The sequence below is a fragment of the Chelonoidis abingdonii genome, chromosome 1 (assembly GCF_003597395.2).
Source record: "Chelonoidis abingdonii isolate Lonesome George chromosome 1, CheloAbing_2.0, whole genome shotgun sequence".
In the NCBI taxonomy this organism is placed as follows: domain Eukaryota; kingdom Metazoa; phylum Chordata; order Testudines; family Testudinidae; genus Chelonoidis; species Chelonoidis abingdonii.
In genome coordinates this window covers 29,003,084-29,018,726 of record NC_133769.1, presented here as the reverse complement: position 1 = coordinate 29,018,726, position 15,643 = coordinate 29,003,084, and the positions used below count along the sequence as shown (strand labels likewise).

Below are 15,643 nucleotides of genomic sequence, written 5' to 3'. Positions count from 1 at the left end.
CGGTACCATGGGCAACAGCAGTAGCAACACCGGCTAGCAGTGCCAAGTGCAAACCCGCCTGATCCCCAGAATACACTCCCGGCACAGCTAGTCCATGCCACTGCTCCCACTGTCTAGGTTACTACAGCCACAGTACTACTTTTAGCATGCTAACTCAGATGAGAGCTAGCGTATGTGTACAGGAGCTTGGAATTACACCCCGAGCTGCTAGTGGAGATGCAGCTTATTAAGTGGTGCACTTGTTCTTAAGAAGTCATAAAAGCATTAAAAAAGATACATACCTGGTGTGTTTTTCCTGTAATAAAAATGTAAAGTTATCAATATAGTTAATATATGCAATACCTGTCTACAAAAAAAAAATCACGTTCCAGTTCTAGCCCTAACAAATCTGTTCTGTTCTTTTTTCATTTGGCAAATGGAATTTTTTTTGTGTTTGACCTTTTTCGGTTTGTTTCATTTGGGCATGTTTGTTCTGCTGCACCTCAGCATTATTAACTACTGCTATTGAGCTACCAGGAGCAGTAAAACAGCCCTGAATATTGTTCTTGTGACTCCGAAGAGAATGGCTGTATATTTTTTAATCTTATCAGTAACAGCATAGTGGAGTTATACCACCCTCCAAAATTATACTTTAAAAAATTGCGCTCCCCATCCAGTTCTGGGGCTGAACTAATATCTTTTAAAATATTGGAAAGGTTTAAAATGTGACTTGAAATATCAAGATTGCTTTTTAATGTGGCCCAATTGAATCATTGGCACCAATTAATAAACAACAACAGCCAGATTCTATGCCACTGTATCCATTTGTCATTTGTATCACAAATGGCTAAACTCCTTGCACACACCTCTAGACTAATAAAATATTAACTGCAAGCTATTGTTATTAACTGCATGTCTGTCACAGAAGTCATGGATTCCGTGACTTTCTGTGACCTTTGTGACTTTTGCAGCAAGCCGTGTGACTGGCTGAGGAGCTACCTGAGGCAGCCCCTGGGCCAGCAGCAGTAGCAGTGTGAGAGAGAGCTCAGGGCTGGGGCAGGAGGTTAGGGTGTGGGGCAGTGCTTATCTTGGGGGGGAGGCTCCCCGGAAGCAGCTGGCATGACCCTGCAACTCTGATCTAGTCGGAGAGGCCAGGGGGCTCTGCACGCTGTCCCTGCTTGCAGGCACCGCCTCCACAGCTCCCATTGGTCGTGGTTCCTGGCCAATGGAAGCTGCGGAACCGGAGTTTGGCGGGGGAAGTGTGTGGAGCCCCCCTGGCCTTTCCTCCCCCTAGGAGCTGCAGGGACACGCAGAGCTGGGTAGGGAACCTACTTGCCCCACCCCAGCACCAGCAGGGGCCCCAGGCTATCCCCCCAGCACCCATGGCATCCCCAAACTGCACCCTCCCACACACCCCAGAGCGCCCACAGCCCAAGTTTTAGTTACATGTAAGTGGTACAAGTAAAGTACACGTCATGGAACATGAATTTTTGTTCACTGACCATGACCTATCCAGGACTTTTACTAAAAATACCCATGACTAAAACATAGCCTTAGTTATCTCTCATTCTGAAAGATCTTCAGACAGTTTTGCCAGGATCCTGATTGGGACTTCTGGTGGTAAGAAACAATTATTATTTTTTCTGCTTGTAATGTTCAACTAAAACATTTGACTAAAGTATCAGTAAATCCACCAAGCATTTCAATTTCATTTTGATTTGACTCTTTAAATAATGAACATTCTATTCCAACAACTAGTGACGTTTATTACAGCAAACATATTGCTCTAAAATATTCAAAGTATAAATTCCATTAACACTCAGAGCTTCAAGCTGTCTTTATAAGTAGCAGGTATTTCTTACTAGTAATAACAAAAAACTCACTCTTTCTCAAGAAAATTAGTGTTCTTTTTTTGATTACTTACAGTGGTCTTTTGTCTGCTTTGGGTTTTGGTGGACAGTAGGTACGGATATATTTTGCCAGCAGGAAGGATAGGTATCCAAGGAGTCCAAGTAGTAGCATGCTGCCAACAGAAATGAGGAATGGCACATACCAAGCTGATTCAGAATAAACGTTTTCTGTTCTGATCAGAAGCGTAATGGCAGGCTTTGGAAAAAAAATATATAAAAGGTTCTTAAATGCTGCAAACTCTGAATTTTGTTGACACCTAGTATAAAAAGTATGTTCCTGATTGTGCTCTTGTGTTTTTCTATTAAAATATGCATGCAGTAGTTGTGTTTAAAAATTTTGGATTGCCTTAAGATATGTCTACACTGCACTCAGGAGGTGTGACTGCAGCATGTATAGGCATATTCGAGTTAACTTTGAAGCTAGCTCGAGTAACAATATCAGTATGGCTGCAGCAGCAGGAATGGTGGCACAGCCCCAAGCCATTTAAATATGTAGCCAGAGTCCTGGGTGGGGTGGTACTCAGTAAGGTAGCCTATCTTGGACTGCTGCCCCCTCCACTGCTATTGTTACTTGAGTTAGGTTTGATCTAGCTAGATCAAAGCTAGCTCAGGTATGTTTACCCAGGCTGCAATCGCATCTCCCAATTGCAGTGAAGATATACCCTTAGACAACTAGAAGATTCTGCCTCACTATCTTTGTATATGGAAGTACAGGAAATACTATTCAGTGTTGAGGTAATAGTTTCCAGTTATCTAAGGCAAAACTGGAAAGTTTTAAAGCACTACCATTGTATGCAGTTCAATGCTAATGTAGTAGTAACACAATTCCCTTTCTAAAAATGCGTTGATCCTAGAGGAATCGGGAACATCACATAAAAATAAGTGAAACCTCAAATTCTCATGGGACATTCCTTGGCTCTAGAAAAAAAAAATCTAAACCACAAAGTTGCGAGCTATATCTGAGGTCCCCTGTGACGAGGGTTGCCGGGGCTCAACCCTCCCTGTGGAGGAGGGGAGCCACACCGGCCTCCTCCGAGGGTCCAGTCCCTCGGACCCGCGGCCCACCGTCCGGGGATGTTCGGTCCCTATGGAGAGGACTGAGCACAGGCAAAGGCAACGGGGCCCAACCTTTGATGCAGGCGGGCACCAACAAACACAGTACAAACAGCTCTAGCCCTTGTGGAGCAGGGCAGAGCAGGGGTAAAGTCTATAGGGCCCAGCCCTTGGGTCAGGCAGGGCACCAAACACAGCACAAAAAGCTCCAGCCCTTGTGGAGCAGGGCAGAGCAGTGGTAACCGCAGTGGTCTCCTTAGGTCAGGGTGAAGGGGGTTCTGCCACCCGGTTTCTGCCACCCGGTTACGGGTGGCAGGGGGAACGCAGGCCCACCCACTCCTCTGCGTTCCAGCCCGGGGCCCTAGTAGCGGCTGTCGCCGCTAGTGGCAGTCAGTGGGGATCCTGACCGAAACACACTGACAGAGTGATCAGTGGGGATCCTGACCGAACACACACGGCCATAGGCTCGGGGCCCTCTGCAGCCTGACTGTAGTCAGCTGCCCCCGGGCTACTTCCAATTTCCCCCTCGTTTCCTACCTGGTCCGCAGGGTCGCCCAGCACCATGGGTTCCTCCACTCAGGGCTGGGTGGTAGGTCCGGGAATACCTCCGGGAGGGCGGCCCAGGTCTGGTCCGACGGCTCCTCGGGGCCGGGCCCAGGTCTGGTCCGACGGTTCCTCGGGGCCGAAGCAAGGACGGGGTAGCTCTGGCAGCTCCTCGTCGTAGCGGCGGCGGGGTAGCTCTGGCAGCTCCTTGTCGTAGCAGGCGCGGGATAGCTCTGGCAGCTCCTGGTACCAGTCTCGGGCCTCAGCAGCCACCCCGTGACGAGAGCCAGCAGGCACGTCTGCTCCCAGTGGCAGCTGGGGCCTGACTGAAGGCTGAGGCCCGGCTTTTATCCTTCCGGGTTGCCGCCTGACCCTCTGAGGGGCGGGACTTCCGCCCAGCAGTTCCACCCTGGGGGATGATTGACGGGGCTCAACCCTCCCTGTGGAGGAGGGGAGCCACACCGCCTCGCTACACACCCCTGCCCTCAGGTCCGGCCCCCGCTTGTCGAGGCCGGGCAGTTCCATCTCCTCGAGGTGGCAGAAGAAGTCCGCGTTGGCGTGGTCCTTGCCGGCCCGATGCCGGATGGTAAATGCATAGAGCTGCAAGGCCAAACACCAACACATAATGCAGGCATTATTGTCCTTCATCCTCATGAGCCACTGGAGTGGAGCGTGGTCCGTGACCAGAATAAACGAGCCACCCAGCAGGAAGAACCGAAGAGCCTCCCAGGCCCATTTGACGGCGAGGGCCTCCTTCTCCACGGTGGCGTAATTCCGCTCCCGGGGGAATAGCTTTCGGCTCACGTATAGGACGGGATGATCTCCTCCGTCTCCTTCCTGCAATAAGACAGCCCCAAGCCCACATTAGACGCATCCATCTGAAGGATGAAGGGTTTATCAAAGTTGGGACTGTAAAGAACAGGCTCCTGGCACAGGCAGTTGCGGAGTGTGTTAAAGGCTGTGTCACACTCCAGGGTCCAGTGCACGGCTCGAGCCTTCGTCAACAGCCCGGTCAAGGGTGCGGCAATCGAGGCGAATTGGGGAAAAACCTCCGGTAGTACCCTACGAGCCTCAGGAAGCGCCGTACTTGCCGCTTTGTTGTCGGGGTGGGGCACTCCACCAGGGCCTGGACCTTCCCCACGAGAGGTTTTATTCGTCCCTGCCCGACGGTATACCCGAGGTAATTAGTTTCCTCCCAGGCTATCCGGCACTTTTTGGGGTTCGCGGTTAACCCCGCCTCTCGAAGGGTGCGGAGGACCGCCGTGACCTGATTCAAATGTCCGTCCCAGCAGCGGCTGTGGATCACATCGTCCAGGTAGGCGGCGGCATATTCCTGGTGCGGTCACAAGAGGCGATCCATCAGCCGCTGAAAGGTCGCGGGGGCGCCATGGAGGCCGAAGGGCATTCGGGTAAATTGGTATACCCCGGATGGAGTAGCAAAGGCGGTCTTTTCCTTGGACGCCTCCTCGAGGGGGATCTGCCAGTACTCCTTACTAAGGTCCAGCATCGTGATGTAGCGGGCCTCACCCAGGCGGCCGAGTAACTCGTCGATCCAAGGCATCGGGTAGGCGTCAAAACGGGAGATGGCATTCACCTTCCGGAAGTCAATACAGGAGCACCGGGAGCCGTCCAGCTTAGGTACTAGAACCACCGGGCTGCGCCATTCGCTCCGGGATGGCTCAATGACCCCTAAGGCTAACATTGCCTGGACCTCGTCCTCAACTTCCTGGCGCATTCAGTATGGGATGGGCCAGGTCATTTCCCAGATGACCTTCCCGGGCTCGGTGAGGACCTGGTGAGAGGCGGCAGCCGTGCAGCCCAGTAGAGCCGTGAAGATCCGGCGAAAGGCCCGCAAGAGACACTTGGCCTGCTCTTGTTGCTCCTCCGTCAGGGTGCTCCCTAGGGCAGGCTCTGCCACATCCTCCGTCAGGGTCGCTTCCAGCCCTAGCTCTGACTCTGGCGGGCAGGGGTCAATCAATAAGCCCTTTCGGTCCTGTCACTGTTTCAGCAAGTTGACGTGGTAGAGCTGCCTCTCCTTGCGGCGACCCGGCTGGCGAATCTCGTAGTTGACGGGCCCCACCCTTCAAAGCACCTCGTAGGGGCCTTGCCTACGTGCCAACAACTTTGATTCGCTGGAGGGAAGGAGGAGGAGAACCCGGTCTCTGGGGGCACATGCTCGCAGTTGCGTGCCCTGGTTGTAGTTCCGCTCCTGCCTCCCCTTGAGGTTTTCCTTCGCCAGGGTTCCTGCCTGCGTTAGGTGTTCCCGCAACCGGAGGACGTATTGAAGAAGCCCCTGGGTTGGGGAGGCCGATTGTTCCCACGTCTCCTTCATTAGGTCCAGGAGGCCCCGTGGCCTCCGCCCATATAGGAGTTCAAATGGGGAGAACTTGGTGGAAGCCTGCGGGACCTCCCGGATAGCGAGGAGTAGCGGCGGGAGGAGTTGGTCCCAATGACGCAGGTCTTCTGGCGGGAACCGTCTCAGCATACCCTTGAGGGTACGATTGAAGCGCTCCACCAGCCTGTCCATCTGGGGGTGGTAGATGGAGGTACGGAGCTGCTTAACCCCCAGGAGTCAGCAGACCTGGTTCAGTAGCCGGGAGGTGAAGTTCGTGCCCTGGTCTGTCAGAATCTCCTTGGGCAACCCCACGCGGGAAAACACCTTCACTAACTCGCCCGCGATGGTCCAGGCCGTGATGCTCCGCAGTGGGATGGCCTCCGGGAATCGGGTGGCATAGTCGATCAGGACCAGGACATACTGAAATCCCGCTATGCTTCGTGGCAGCGGGCCCACCAGGTCCATGGCGACGTGCTTGAACGGCGTATCAATCAGGGGCATCGGGACCAAGGGTGCTTTGGGTGTCCGGGGTGGGGCAGCCAGTTGACACCCCGGGCAGGAGCTACAATACCGCTGCACGTCCCCGTCTATCCCTGGCCAATAGAACCGGGCCCGAATCCGTGCCAGGGTCTTCTCATGCGCCAAGTGCCCCCCCGCCGGTATGTCGTGGGCCAAGCTCATTACAGCCCGACGATGGCATCGGGGCACCAGAAGCTGTGTTCGAGGCTCTTGCGTGCGGGGGTCCCGCTCGACCCGGTAAAGTCTGTCCCACCGGAGCTCGAAGTGGGGCCACTGCGTAGCCCGGCCCAGGTCGATGACCGACCCGTCAATGGCCGCAAGTTGCTCATAGGCCCGTCAGAGCGAGGGGTCGGCCCGCTGGTCCCGACAAAAGTCCGTGTCGAAGCGGGGCGCGGGGGGGGTCTCCTTCGGTCGGAGCCTCAGCTTCTGAGGTTTCCGCTCCGGTTTCCCTGGGGCCCTCCTCGGTCTTCTCCTGGAGTTCCAGGGGCTCGGCCGCCAGGGCCGGTATGGATCAAAGGAGTCCCTCGAAGGCGGGCCAGTCGCACCCCAAAATGACCGGGTAGGCCAAACGGGGGGCCACCCCGACAATCGGCGACCGGGTCAGGCCATTGACGGTTAGTCGGGCCCGGGCACTCGGGTATGGGCGAACGTCTCCGTGGATGCACTGGAGGTGAATGGGTTCCAGACCGGGGTCGATCGGTGGGTCCAGGGCCTGACAGACCAACATTTGCCCACAGCCGGAGTCTACTAGGGCCGTCGTGGCCTGATTCCCCACGACCACTGGGATCGTGAGCTTAGGGGGCTGGGGTCTTCGAGCCCGACCTTCCCCTGCGTATACCTGCCCATAGTCACACTCCATCGCGGGGCAGTCCCTCTGTAAGTGGCCGGCCCTCCCACACCCAAAGCAGGCCTCCCACACCCAAAAGCGCAGGGTTCCCTCCCATTTCCTGACGCGCCCACAGCGAGGGCCCGGTGGACCGGAGCACTTCATGGGGCCCGCGCGTGAGGCCTCTGACAGGCCCCGCGAGGGAGGCACCCCCGGAAGCCCAGGGCACGGGCCAGGACTGCTTGAACGGTGGGTCCGAGGGCGTCGGTCGGGCCCGTCCGTGACGCTGGCCCCGCGGATCCACGACAGGGGCGCAACAGTCTCCTTCTGCGGGTGGGTTTTGGTCGGGTCCCGGAGCTGGGGCCGAAAAGGCGGACCTCACCAAGGCCTCAGCAAGTGAGGAAATAACTCCATCAGGGAGACCCGCGGCCCCCAGGGTGACGGGCCGGTGCGGAGGCCCAGGCCCATCCTCGGGGCAGCAGGGCATGTGATGAACTGCTTGAAATCACTTGCCTCGTTACTTCCTCCGCCGTATGGGTTATCGGGCTGCAGCCAGCTGCCGACAGGCTTCTTTCAGGACCTTGGCGACCCAATCGAGGGTGAGCGCCGGTGGGTATGCCTGGACTCCGGAACCGTTGTCTGAACGTTCGGGACTGAGTCCAACGCGTCGCAGGATCGGCGCCTTCACCCGGTCGTAGTCGGGCATCCTCCGCCGACAGCCTGCGGTAGGCCAGCGAGCTGGCCAGTCAGGTGGGGGCCAAGAGAGTGGCCCATTGAGCCCTGGGCCACCTGTGTACTAGAGCCACCGCTCAAATGTGACAGAAGCCTCCGGGGTCGCTCCCCCCGGGCCCATCTTGGTCAGGCGCAGGTTGCCAGCACCGGGGACCTCCGGTTCCTCTCCCGTGGCCCCGTCCGGCGGGTCGGGTTCAGTCCCGAAATAGGCATCTGTAGTGGCCCCCAGTTGCTGATAAGCTGCTGTTTGCTGCTCCAGCTGGGCGGCCTGCTGCTGTCGCTGCTGCTGGAAGAGGGCCGGGTCTCGTTGCTGTCTTGTTGCTCCGAAAAAGGGCGTTCTGCTGCGTTGCTGCCTGCAGCAGTTGCCGCCGCTGCCTGCCAGCTCCTGGCTTTTTGGCAGCAGTTTGGACAGCTTTCCAGATCCATGTCTTGGTTTCGGGAACGTTGACTATCGTTAGCGCCCCCTAACCAGCCCCTTTTCTCACGGGGGCTAGGGTTGACTCCCCACTTCTGGTACCAGTTGTGATGGCGTTGCCAGGGCTCAACCCTCCCTGTGCCGGAGGAGGGGAGCACATCGGCACTCGCCTGTCCTCCGCAGGCCGCTCCAGTCCCTCAGACCGCGGCCCACCATCCGGGGACGTTCGCGTCCCTAGCGAGAGGACTTGAACAGGCAAAGGCCACAGGGCCCAACCTTTGATGCAGGCAGGGCAACACCAACAAACACAGCCTACAAACAGCTCCCAGCCCTTGGGTGGAGCCCTTAAACACAGTGTGGAGCAGGGCAGAGCAGTGGTAAAGTCTATAGGGCCCCAGCCCTTGGGTCGGGCGGGCACCAAACAACAGTACAAAAGGCTCCAGCCCTTGTGGCAGCAGGGCCAGAGCAGTGGTAACCCACAATGGTCTCCTTAGTGTCATAGGTCAGGGTGAAGGGGATTCTGCCACCCGGTTATGGGTGGCAGGGGGAACGCAGGCCCACCCACTCCTCTGCGTTCCAGTCCGGGGCCCTATTAGTGGCTGTCGCCACTAGTGGCAGTCAGTGGGGATCCAGGCCGAAACACACTGACAGAGTGATCAGGGGGATCCTGACCAAAACACACTGACAGAGTGATCAGTGGGATCCTGGCCGAAACACACGGCCATAGGCTTGGGGCCCTCTGCAGCCTGACTGTAGTCAGCTGCCCCCGGGCTACTTCCAATTCCCCCTCGTTTCCTACCTGGTCCACAGGGTCGCCCAGCACCATGGGTTCCTCCCACTCAGGGCTGGGTATTAGGTCTGAGAATACCTCCGGAGGGCGGCCCTGAGGTTCCTCGGGGCCGAAGCAAGGACGGGGTAGCTCTGGCAGCTCCTTGTCGTAGCGGGCGCGGGGTAGCTCTGGCAGCTCCTGCTACCGGCCTCGGGCCTCAGCAGCCACCCCGTGACGAGAGCCAGCAGGCACGTCTGCTCCCGGTGGCAGCTGGGGCCTGACTGAAGGCTGAGGCCCGGCTTTTATCCTTCCGGGTCGCCACCTGACCCTCTGAGGGGCGGGACTTCCGCCCAGAGGTTCCGCCCTGGGGGATGATTGACGGGGCTCAACCCTCCCTGTGGAGGAGGGGAGCCACACTGCCTCGCTACATCCCCCCAAAATGAGAGGTATTCAGAAACATTAGTGTTTTTTTTCCACTGCGGTGTCCTTTCCGTGTGAAATTTTGCACTATTCATTTTCATTGCCTTTGAGTTTCCTATATCGTTTTTATAAACTTTTTAATTGGTCTCTGCACTAAATTCATTAGGGTTCCTGGCTGTTCTTTGTTGACTGATATCTTTAAAATAACATTGAGTATCCACACAAAAACTGTCAGATACATGATTCTTGAGTAGATCTGGTACAATGTGTAGTTATTGGAAGAAAACATTTACAGTTAAAGGTAATCTTTTTCCATTATTCTTCATCATAAAGCTTATTAGCCAGCAGGGTTGGGCACATAAAATCTTCAAAGAAACTCACCAGCAATTGCCCTCTTTCAAAATGGCCACCATCTTCCACTATTCTTGATGGGACTGAGGCCATAGGCTGCCCTCATTTAGGATGATCCTAGGATACCTATTGGGAATGAGGACTTGCAGCAGCGCCTGCCCAATCTCCCGGCAGCCTCCGAGTACAGCTGAGCCACAGCAGGGCCATCCAACTGACCACCAAACTGCCAAACTTCACCAAACTATTACCCCAAATGGACACAACTAATAGTGTTGGAAGCAGATGAGATAGTGCAATTCTTGTGATTTTTTTTGTGACTCAAGCGATTTTTGGAGGCAGGTTTTTCGTCTGTCTCATGAAAACATGATGAAAGGCACCAACTCATGGTGACCGTGTTGAATAAGGGACATTTCATCTCCTATTACTGTCAATGGGACTGAAACCAGCAAGATGGCCACAATTTTCATACAGTCTCTTTGTATGTGAAAGTGAGGCTGCCCTTAATAAAGGTGGCTGCAACAGTCCACTGTTTTCAGTTAGATTGAAGCAACACCCATGGGCAAAATGGCTTCCACTGCATGGTTTAGGGGGCTGGACAGGAGACGGGCTGTGAAGATCAGCAGAGACACTATCTCATATATGAATGATTAAACATATCAAAATTCTTTAAAATGTGTAGTTAACCTATCAACCCTAAAAGAAATACAAGTTCTAGGTATGAGTGTGAATCATGATGTATTAATTAGATCAGTAGTTCTTCAACTACTACCTTGCAGTCTTTCTTTTGTCAAAGGAGATAAGCTAGGAAGGGAGAAAGTCAAGACAGTAACAGGGAATTGATGACAGTTTGTCTATCTTAGGAGAGAGGAGAGGATAAGTGGAGTCTCCATTTGAGCAGCCAGGGAGAGGTGTGCATTAAAGGTTGACAAATTACCTCCCTCTGAGAGAAGTGATGGAGACAGGGAAAGAATTGTGACTCTAAACCACAGTTCTTCCTGAGGTGGCTCGGCTATGAAACTTCCCATATTTACAAAAGCAGATTGGCCTAAGGACCTGGGAAACCTTAGAGCAAGTGGGGGGCTCCTCCACTTCCCTTCTGCCTGTGGCCCCACCCACAGCTCTACCCTTTTCTGCCCTTCCCTGGGACCACACCCCTGTTCCACCCAGGGCCCCCTCCCATTCTGCCAGCCCCACAACCTGTTTGCTCTTTTCTGCCCCACCCCCACGGTGGCCCCAAGTCCGGAGAAGCTCGGTCCTCGTGACATGGCCCCAGGCTGCAGCAGGGAGTGAGAGCTCCTCCAGTCCCAGGGCCGCACTGGGGGTCCGGGTGCTGGGACTTCCCCTGCCACCTCCCGCACTTCTGGGGAGGAATAGGGTCGGGTGATGGGGCTTCTCCTGCCCGGCATTTCTGCCAGAGAGCAGGTTTGGGCACGGGGGCTCCCCCTGCCATCCCACAGCTTCTTCCAGGGGTCGGGTACTGAGGGGGCTTCCCCTGTACCCGGCTTCTGCCAGGGTGGGGGTGGGGCACTGCACGTTTTTCCTCCCATCCCACAGCTTCTGCCCGGGGCAGGGTGGGGGAAGGGGGTGCTGTGTGGTTTCCCCCATCCCGCAGCGTCTACCAGAGACACAGTCTGAGGACCTGGGAGTGGGCTTCCCCTATCCTGTACCTTCTGTCAGGGATGGGGTCGGGAATGCTGGAGGAGGGGGCTTCCCAGCCTCACCCACCAGATGGCAGAACCCAGGGGCCCCCAATTGGCCTGGACCCTGTGGGCCCCGTGGCTAACTCCCACTGCATATGTAGGGCATTCATCAAAGACTCCATCCCACACTTAACATTTATTTGCAACTTTGTGTGTTTGAAGCCCACGAAAACATTGGATGAGAGTGAGCGGAATATGCTAGATGTGTATAGAACAGCTTGAATTTTTGCAATGGACAGTCATTGGGTGTAATATTTGGGTGATCCAAGTGATGGAGAAATATCCCTTCTGGGTGGCTGAAAGCTAGTTTTGTGCTGCCTTTTTTATTATTATTAGTATTTTCACACACAGAACAAGCAGTGGCCCTAGTTTGAGAACCACTGGTGTAGAATATGCTGCAGAATGGGGTATTTTTAATCAATTACACCTCTACCCCAATATAACATGACCTAATATAACATGAATTCGGATACAACGCGGTAAAGCAGCGCTCCATGGGGGCGGGGCTGGGCACTCCAGTGGATCAAAGCAAGTTCAATATAATGCAGTTTCATCTATAAAGTGATACGATCCCAAGGACAGCGTTATGTCAGGGTAGAGGTGTATTTTATTATGGACTGATGTTTTGACAAGGTGCTAGGCTGTTTGGGATCCTTTCTTGTATTGGCTGTGATCTTAGGTGGCGGTAGGGTACCTGGACCTTTGGGTAAGTGCCTTTTTTGCTGTAGAGAGTGAATTAAAAAATAAACATTATGGGTTTGTATACCGATCCAATCCTGCAAGGCACTGAGCTTCCTGTCTCCCACTGACTTCACTGTAAGTGAAAGATGCTTACCCTTGCCCAGGATTGGGCCCACAGTAATTCTTGTGTTCTTTGGAGTGCACTTACCCTCAGTTGTTTTAATTGTCCCGCACAGACCCACCCATGCAACAGCCACAGAATTAAGTTGAAGATTCAGAACTTCAGTGAACTTACTGTAGTAGTAGTGGTAGTAGTTGGGTTTGGGATAACTTTGATGCTTAATGTCACTGTCCCAGTTTCAATGAGGGCTGTAGCTCTGTTAGAACCCGACAGCAAATTGTCATCTGTTATGTAGACGTGCAGTCTGTAGTCCCAGATTGTATCCAAACCACTGTCATAGTCAAATCTAGATGCAAGAATCAACTGAGAGATGTTGGAGCCAGCGCTTGGTGAAAAAGTGAAATGATTATTCACATTACCTAGAAGTAGAAGCAAAAAAATCAACATAAAACAGATGCACAAAACAATGTGGAAAGGGCCACCGATTTCACTTCTTTCTGCAATTTGTTACTAATCCGTTATGCAATCATTTGGCTGTACAGCACTTCCTTCAGAAACCACTGAAAGGAATGATGTGCTCTAGCAGCATTAGCACTAGTCCATTCTACGACATGGCTCCAGTTATTAGAAATTGATTATCAGGACTACTATAGAAAATAATACCATAACTGAAGCACTAAAGGTAGGAAATAAGCACCTTAATGAGACATACATCTGAGAACAGACTTTTGCGCAAGGTTTAATGTTCAACATCTTCATTAATGACCTGTGTGATGGGATAGATTATATCCTCAGCAAGTTCGCAGATGACACTGTGGGAGAGGTAGATATGGGGAGATGGGGGAGAGGTAGATATGCTGGAGGGTAGGGATACAGTCCAGAGTGACATAGACAAATTGAAGGATTGGACCAAAAGAAATCTGATGAGGTTCAACAAGGACAAGTGCAGAGTCCTGCACTTAGGATGGAAGAATCCCATTCACTGCTACAGGCTGGGAACTGACTGGCTAAGCAGCCGTTCTGCAGAAAAGGACCTGAGGATTACAGTGGACGAGAAGCTGGATATGAGTCAACAGTGTGCCCTAATAGCCAAGAAGGCTAATAGCATTTTGGGCTGCATTAGTAGGGGAATTGCGAGCAGATCGAGGGAAGTGATTATTCCCCTCTATTCGGCACCAGGGAGGCCACATCTGGAGTATTGCGTCCAGTTTTGGCCCCCCCACCACACAAAGGATGTGGACCAATTGGAGAGAGTCCAGCGGAGGGCAATGAAAATGATTAGGGGGCTGGGGCACATGATTTATGAGGAGAGGCTGAAAGAACTGGGCTTATTTAGTCTGCAGAAGAGAAGAGTGTGGGGGGATTTGATAGCAACCTTCAACTACCTGAAGGGGGGATTCCAAAGGGGACGGAGCTAGGCTGTTTTCAATAGTGGCAGATGACCAAAAAAGGAGCAATGGTCTCAAGCTGCAGTGGGGGAGGTCTAGGTTGGATATTAGCAAACACTATTTCACTAGGAGGGTGGTGAAGCACTGGAATTGGTTACCTAAGGAGGTGGTGGAATCTCTATCCTTAGAGGTTTTTAAGGTCAGGCTTGACAAAGCCCTGGCTGGGATGATTTAGTTCGGGGTTGGTCCTCCTTTGAGCAGGGGATTGGACTAGATGACTTCCTAAGGTCTCTTCCAACCCTAATCTACTATGATTCTATGCTAAGGGCCATTGCAAGAGATCCTCACAGCATCTGAATGAGTTGGTCTTAACAACTCTGCATAAGATCCTGTGCTACGCCTCCAACAGACACAGCACAGAACTCACAGCCTTGGGTGAGGGTTAAGGTGGCTTTAAGACATCTTTTTGTGCCCTCCCAATCCTGAGCTGTTCTGGCTCATCAGCTTAATTTAGGGCTTGTCTACGCTTGAAACACTAGAGCAGCACAACTGCACCACTGTAGTGCATCAGGGTAGATACTACCTTAACTACGCCACTCAAGGGTGTGGATTTTTCTGCTGATCTACTTTTCTAGTGTAGCCTAGGCCTTAAACAGCACCCCTATGGCTGCACTATGGGTCTCAGCATTGCCTTGTATCTGTGCAGACCCACCAATTGACATGCCTCTTTTGCTTGCAGCTTCACCCTCTGCATGTCCCCTATACAAGGCTTTGCAAGGGGGTTCTCAGAACTTAACCTTACTGTTTTTTCCTCAGTGCCTGCACCAGGAGATTCCTCCCATGGCCAGGACCAGGGCTTTTAGAGCCCCTTTATGCTACTCTGAGCCTTTTATGTTGCATAAAGGGGCTAGAGTGGGGATGAGGCTCTCACTCTCTCTGCTTAATATATTCATCTGTATACCTGTTCAATCATTACCCCATTCTCTGCCTCAAAAGGGGAAGTTTTTCCTAAGTTAAAATGGCTCCCTTTTTGTGAAATGAGGCAACACCAAATGTCTCAGCACCTGGCTTATAATTGATTTTTGTGTCCAAGCACATGTTCTTACAAAGGGATTTTAATGAGTACAGCATGGAGGTAGGACACAAGTTTTGTAGAGTAGTTTTAAGCAGTGCCCCAAATTCCACTCTGTTACACTGATAGAAATCTGAAATACTGGAACTCCATTAAGTCATAGAATCATAGAATCAAAAGGTTGGAAGGGACCTCATGAGGTCATCTAGTCCAACCCCCTGCTAAAGGCAGGACCATTTTCCCTAAATAATCCCAGCCAGGGTGGCGGTCTAGCCGGACTTAAATAGCTCTAAAAGATGGAGATTCTACCACCTCCCTAGGTAACCCATTCCAATACTTTACCACTCTCCTAGTCAGAAAGTTTTTTTCTAATATCCAGCCTCGACTTCCGAAACGCAACTTCCAAACCATTGCTCCTTGTTCTGTCCTCCATCACCACTGAGAACAGCCTAGCTCCCTCCTCCTTGGAGCATCCCCTTCAAGTAGTTAAAGGTTGCTATCAAATCCCCCCTTAGTCTTCTCTTCTGCAGGCTAAATAAGCCCAGTTCCTTCAGTCTTTCTTCATAAGTCATGTGCTCCAGTCCTCTAATTCATTTTTGTTTGCCCTCCGCTGGACTCTCTCCAATTGTTCCACGTCCTTTTTGCTAGTGTGGCGCCCAAAACTGGACACAATATTCCAGATGGGCGGCCTCACCAGTGCGAAAATAGAGGGAATAATCAACATCCCTCGATCTGCTGGGCAAACAACTCCTACTAATACAGCCCAGTACTGCTATTAGCCTTTTTGGCTACAAGAGCACACTGTAGGCTCATGTTCAACTTTCCATCT

At 52.8% G+C, this 15,643-nt stretch overlaps 1 protein-coding gene across 5 annotated transcripts in view; it reads right to left on the bottom strand.

Moving 5' to 3' along the window:
• CDHR3 (cadherin related family member 3) overlaps positions 1-15,643 on the bottom strand; it is an 83,862-nt gene that overhangs the window by 20,442 nt on the left and 47,777 nt on the right. For all 5 annotated transcript variants that reach the window (XM_032787318.2, XM_075064750.1, XM_075064743.1 and 2 more), the window contains 3 exons: positions 12,529-12,773; positions 1,904-2,085; positions 282-295 (listed from right to left, as the gene is read on the bottom strand). In XM_032787318.2, the coding sequence (XP_032643209.1) occupies positions 282-295; positions 1,904-2,085; positions 12,529-12,773 (441 nt within the window). The remainder of the gene's footprint in view (positions 1-281; positions 296-1,903; positions 2,086-12,528; positions 12,774-15,643) is intronic.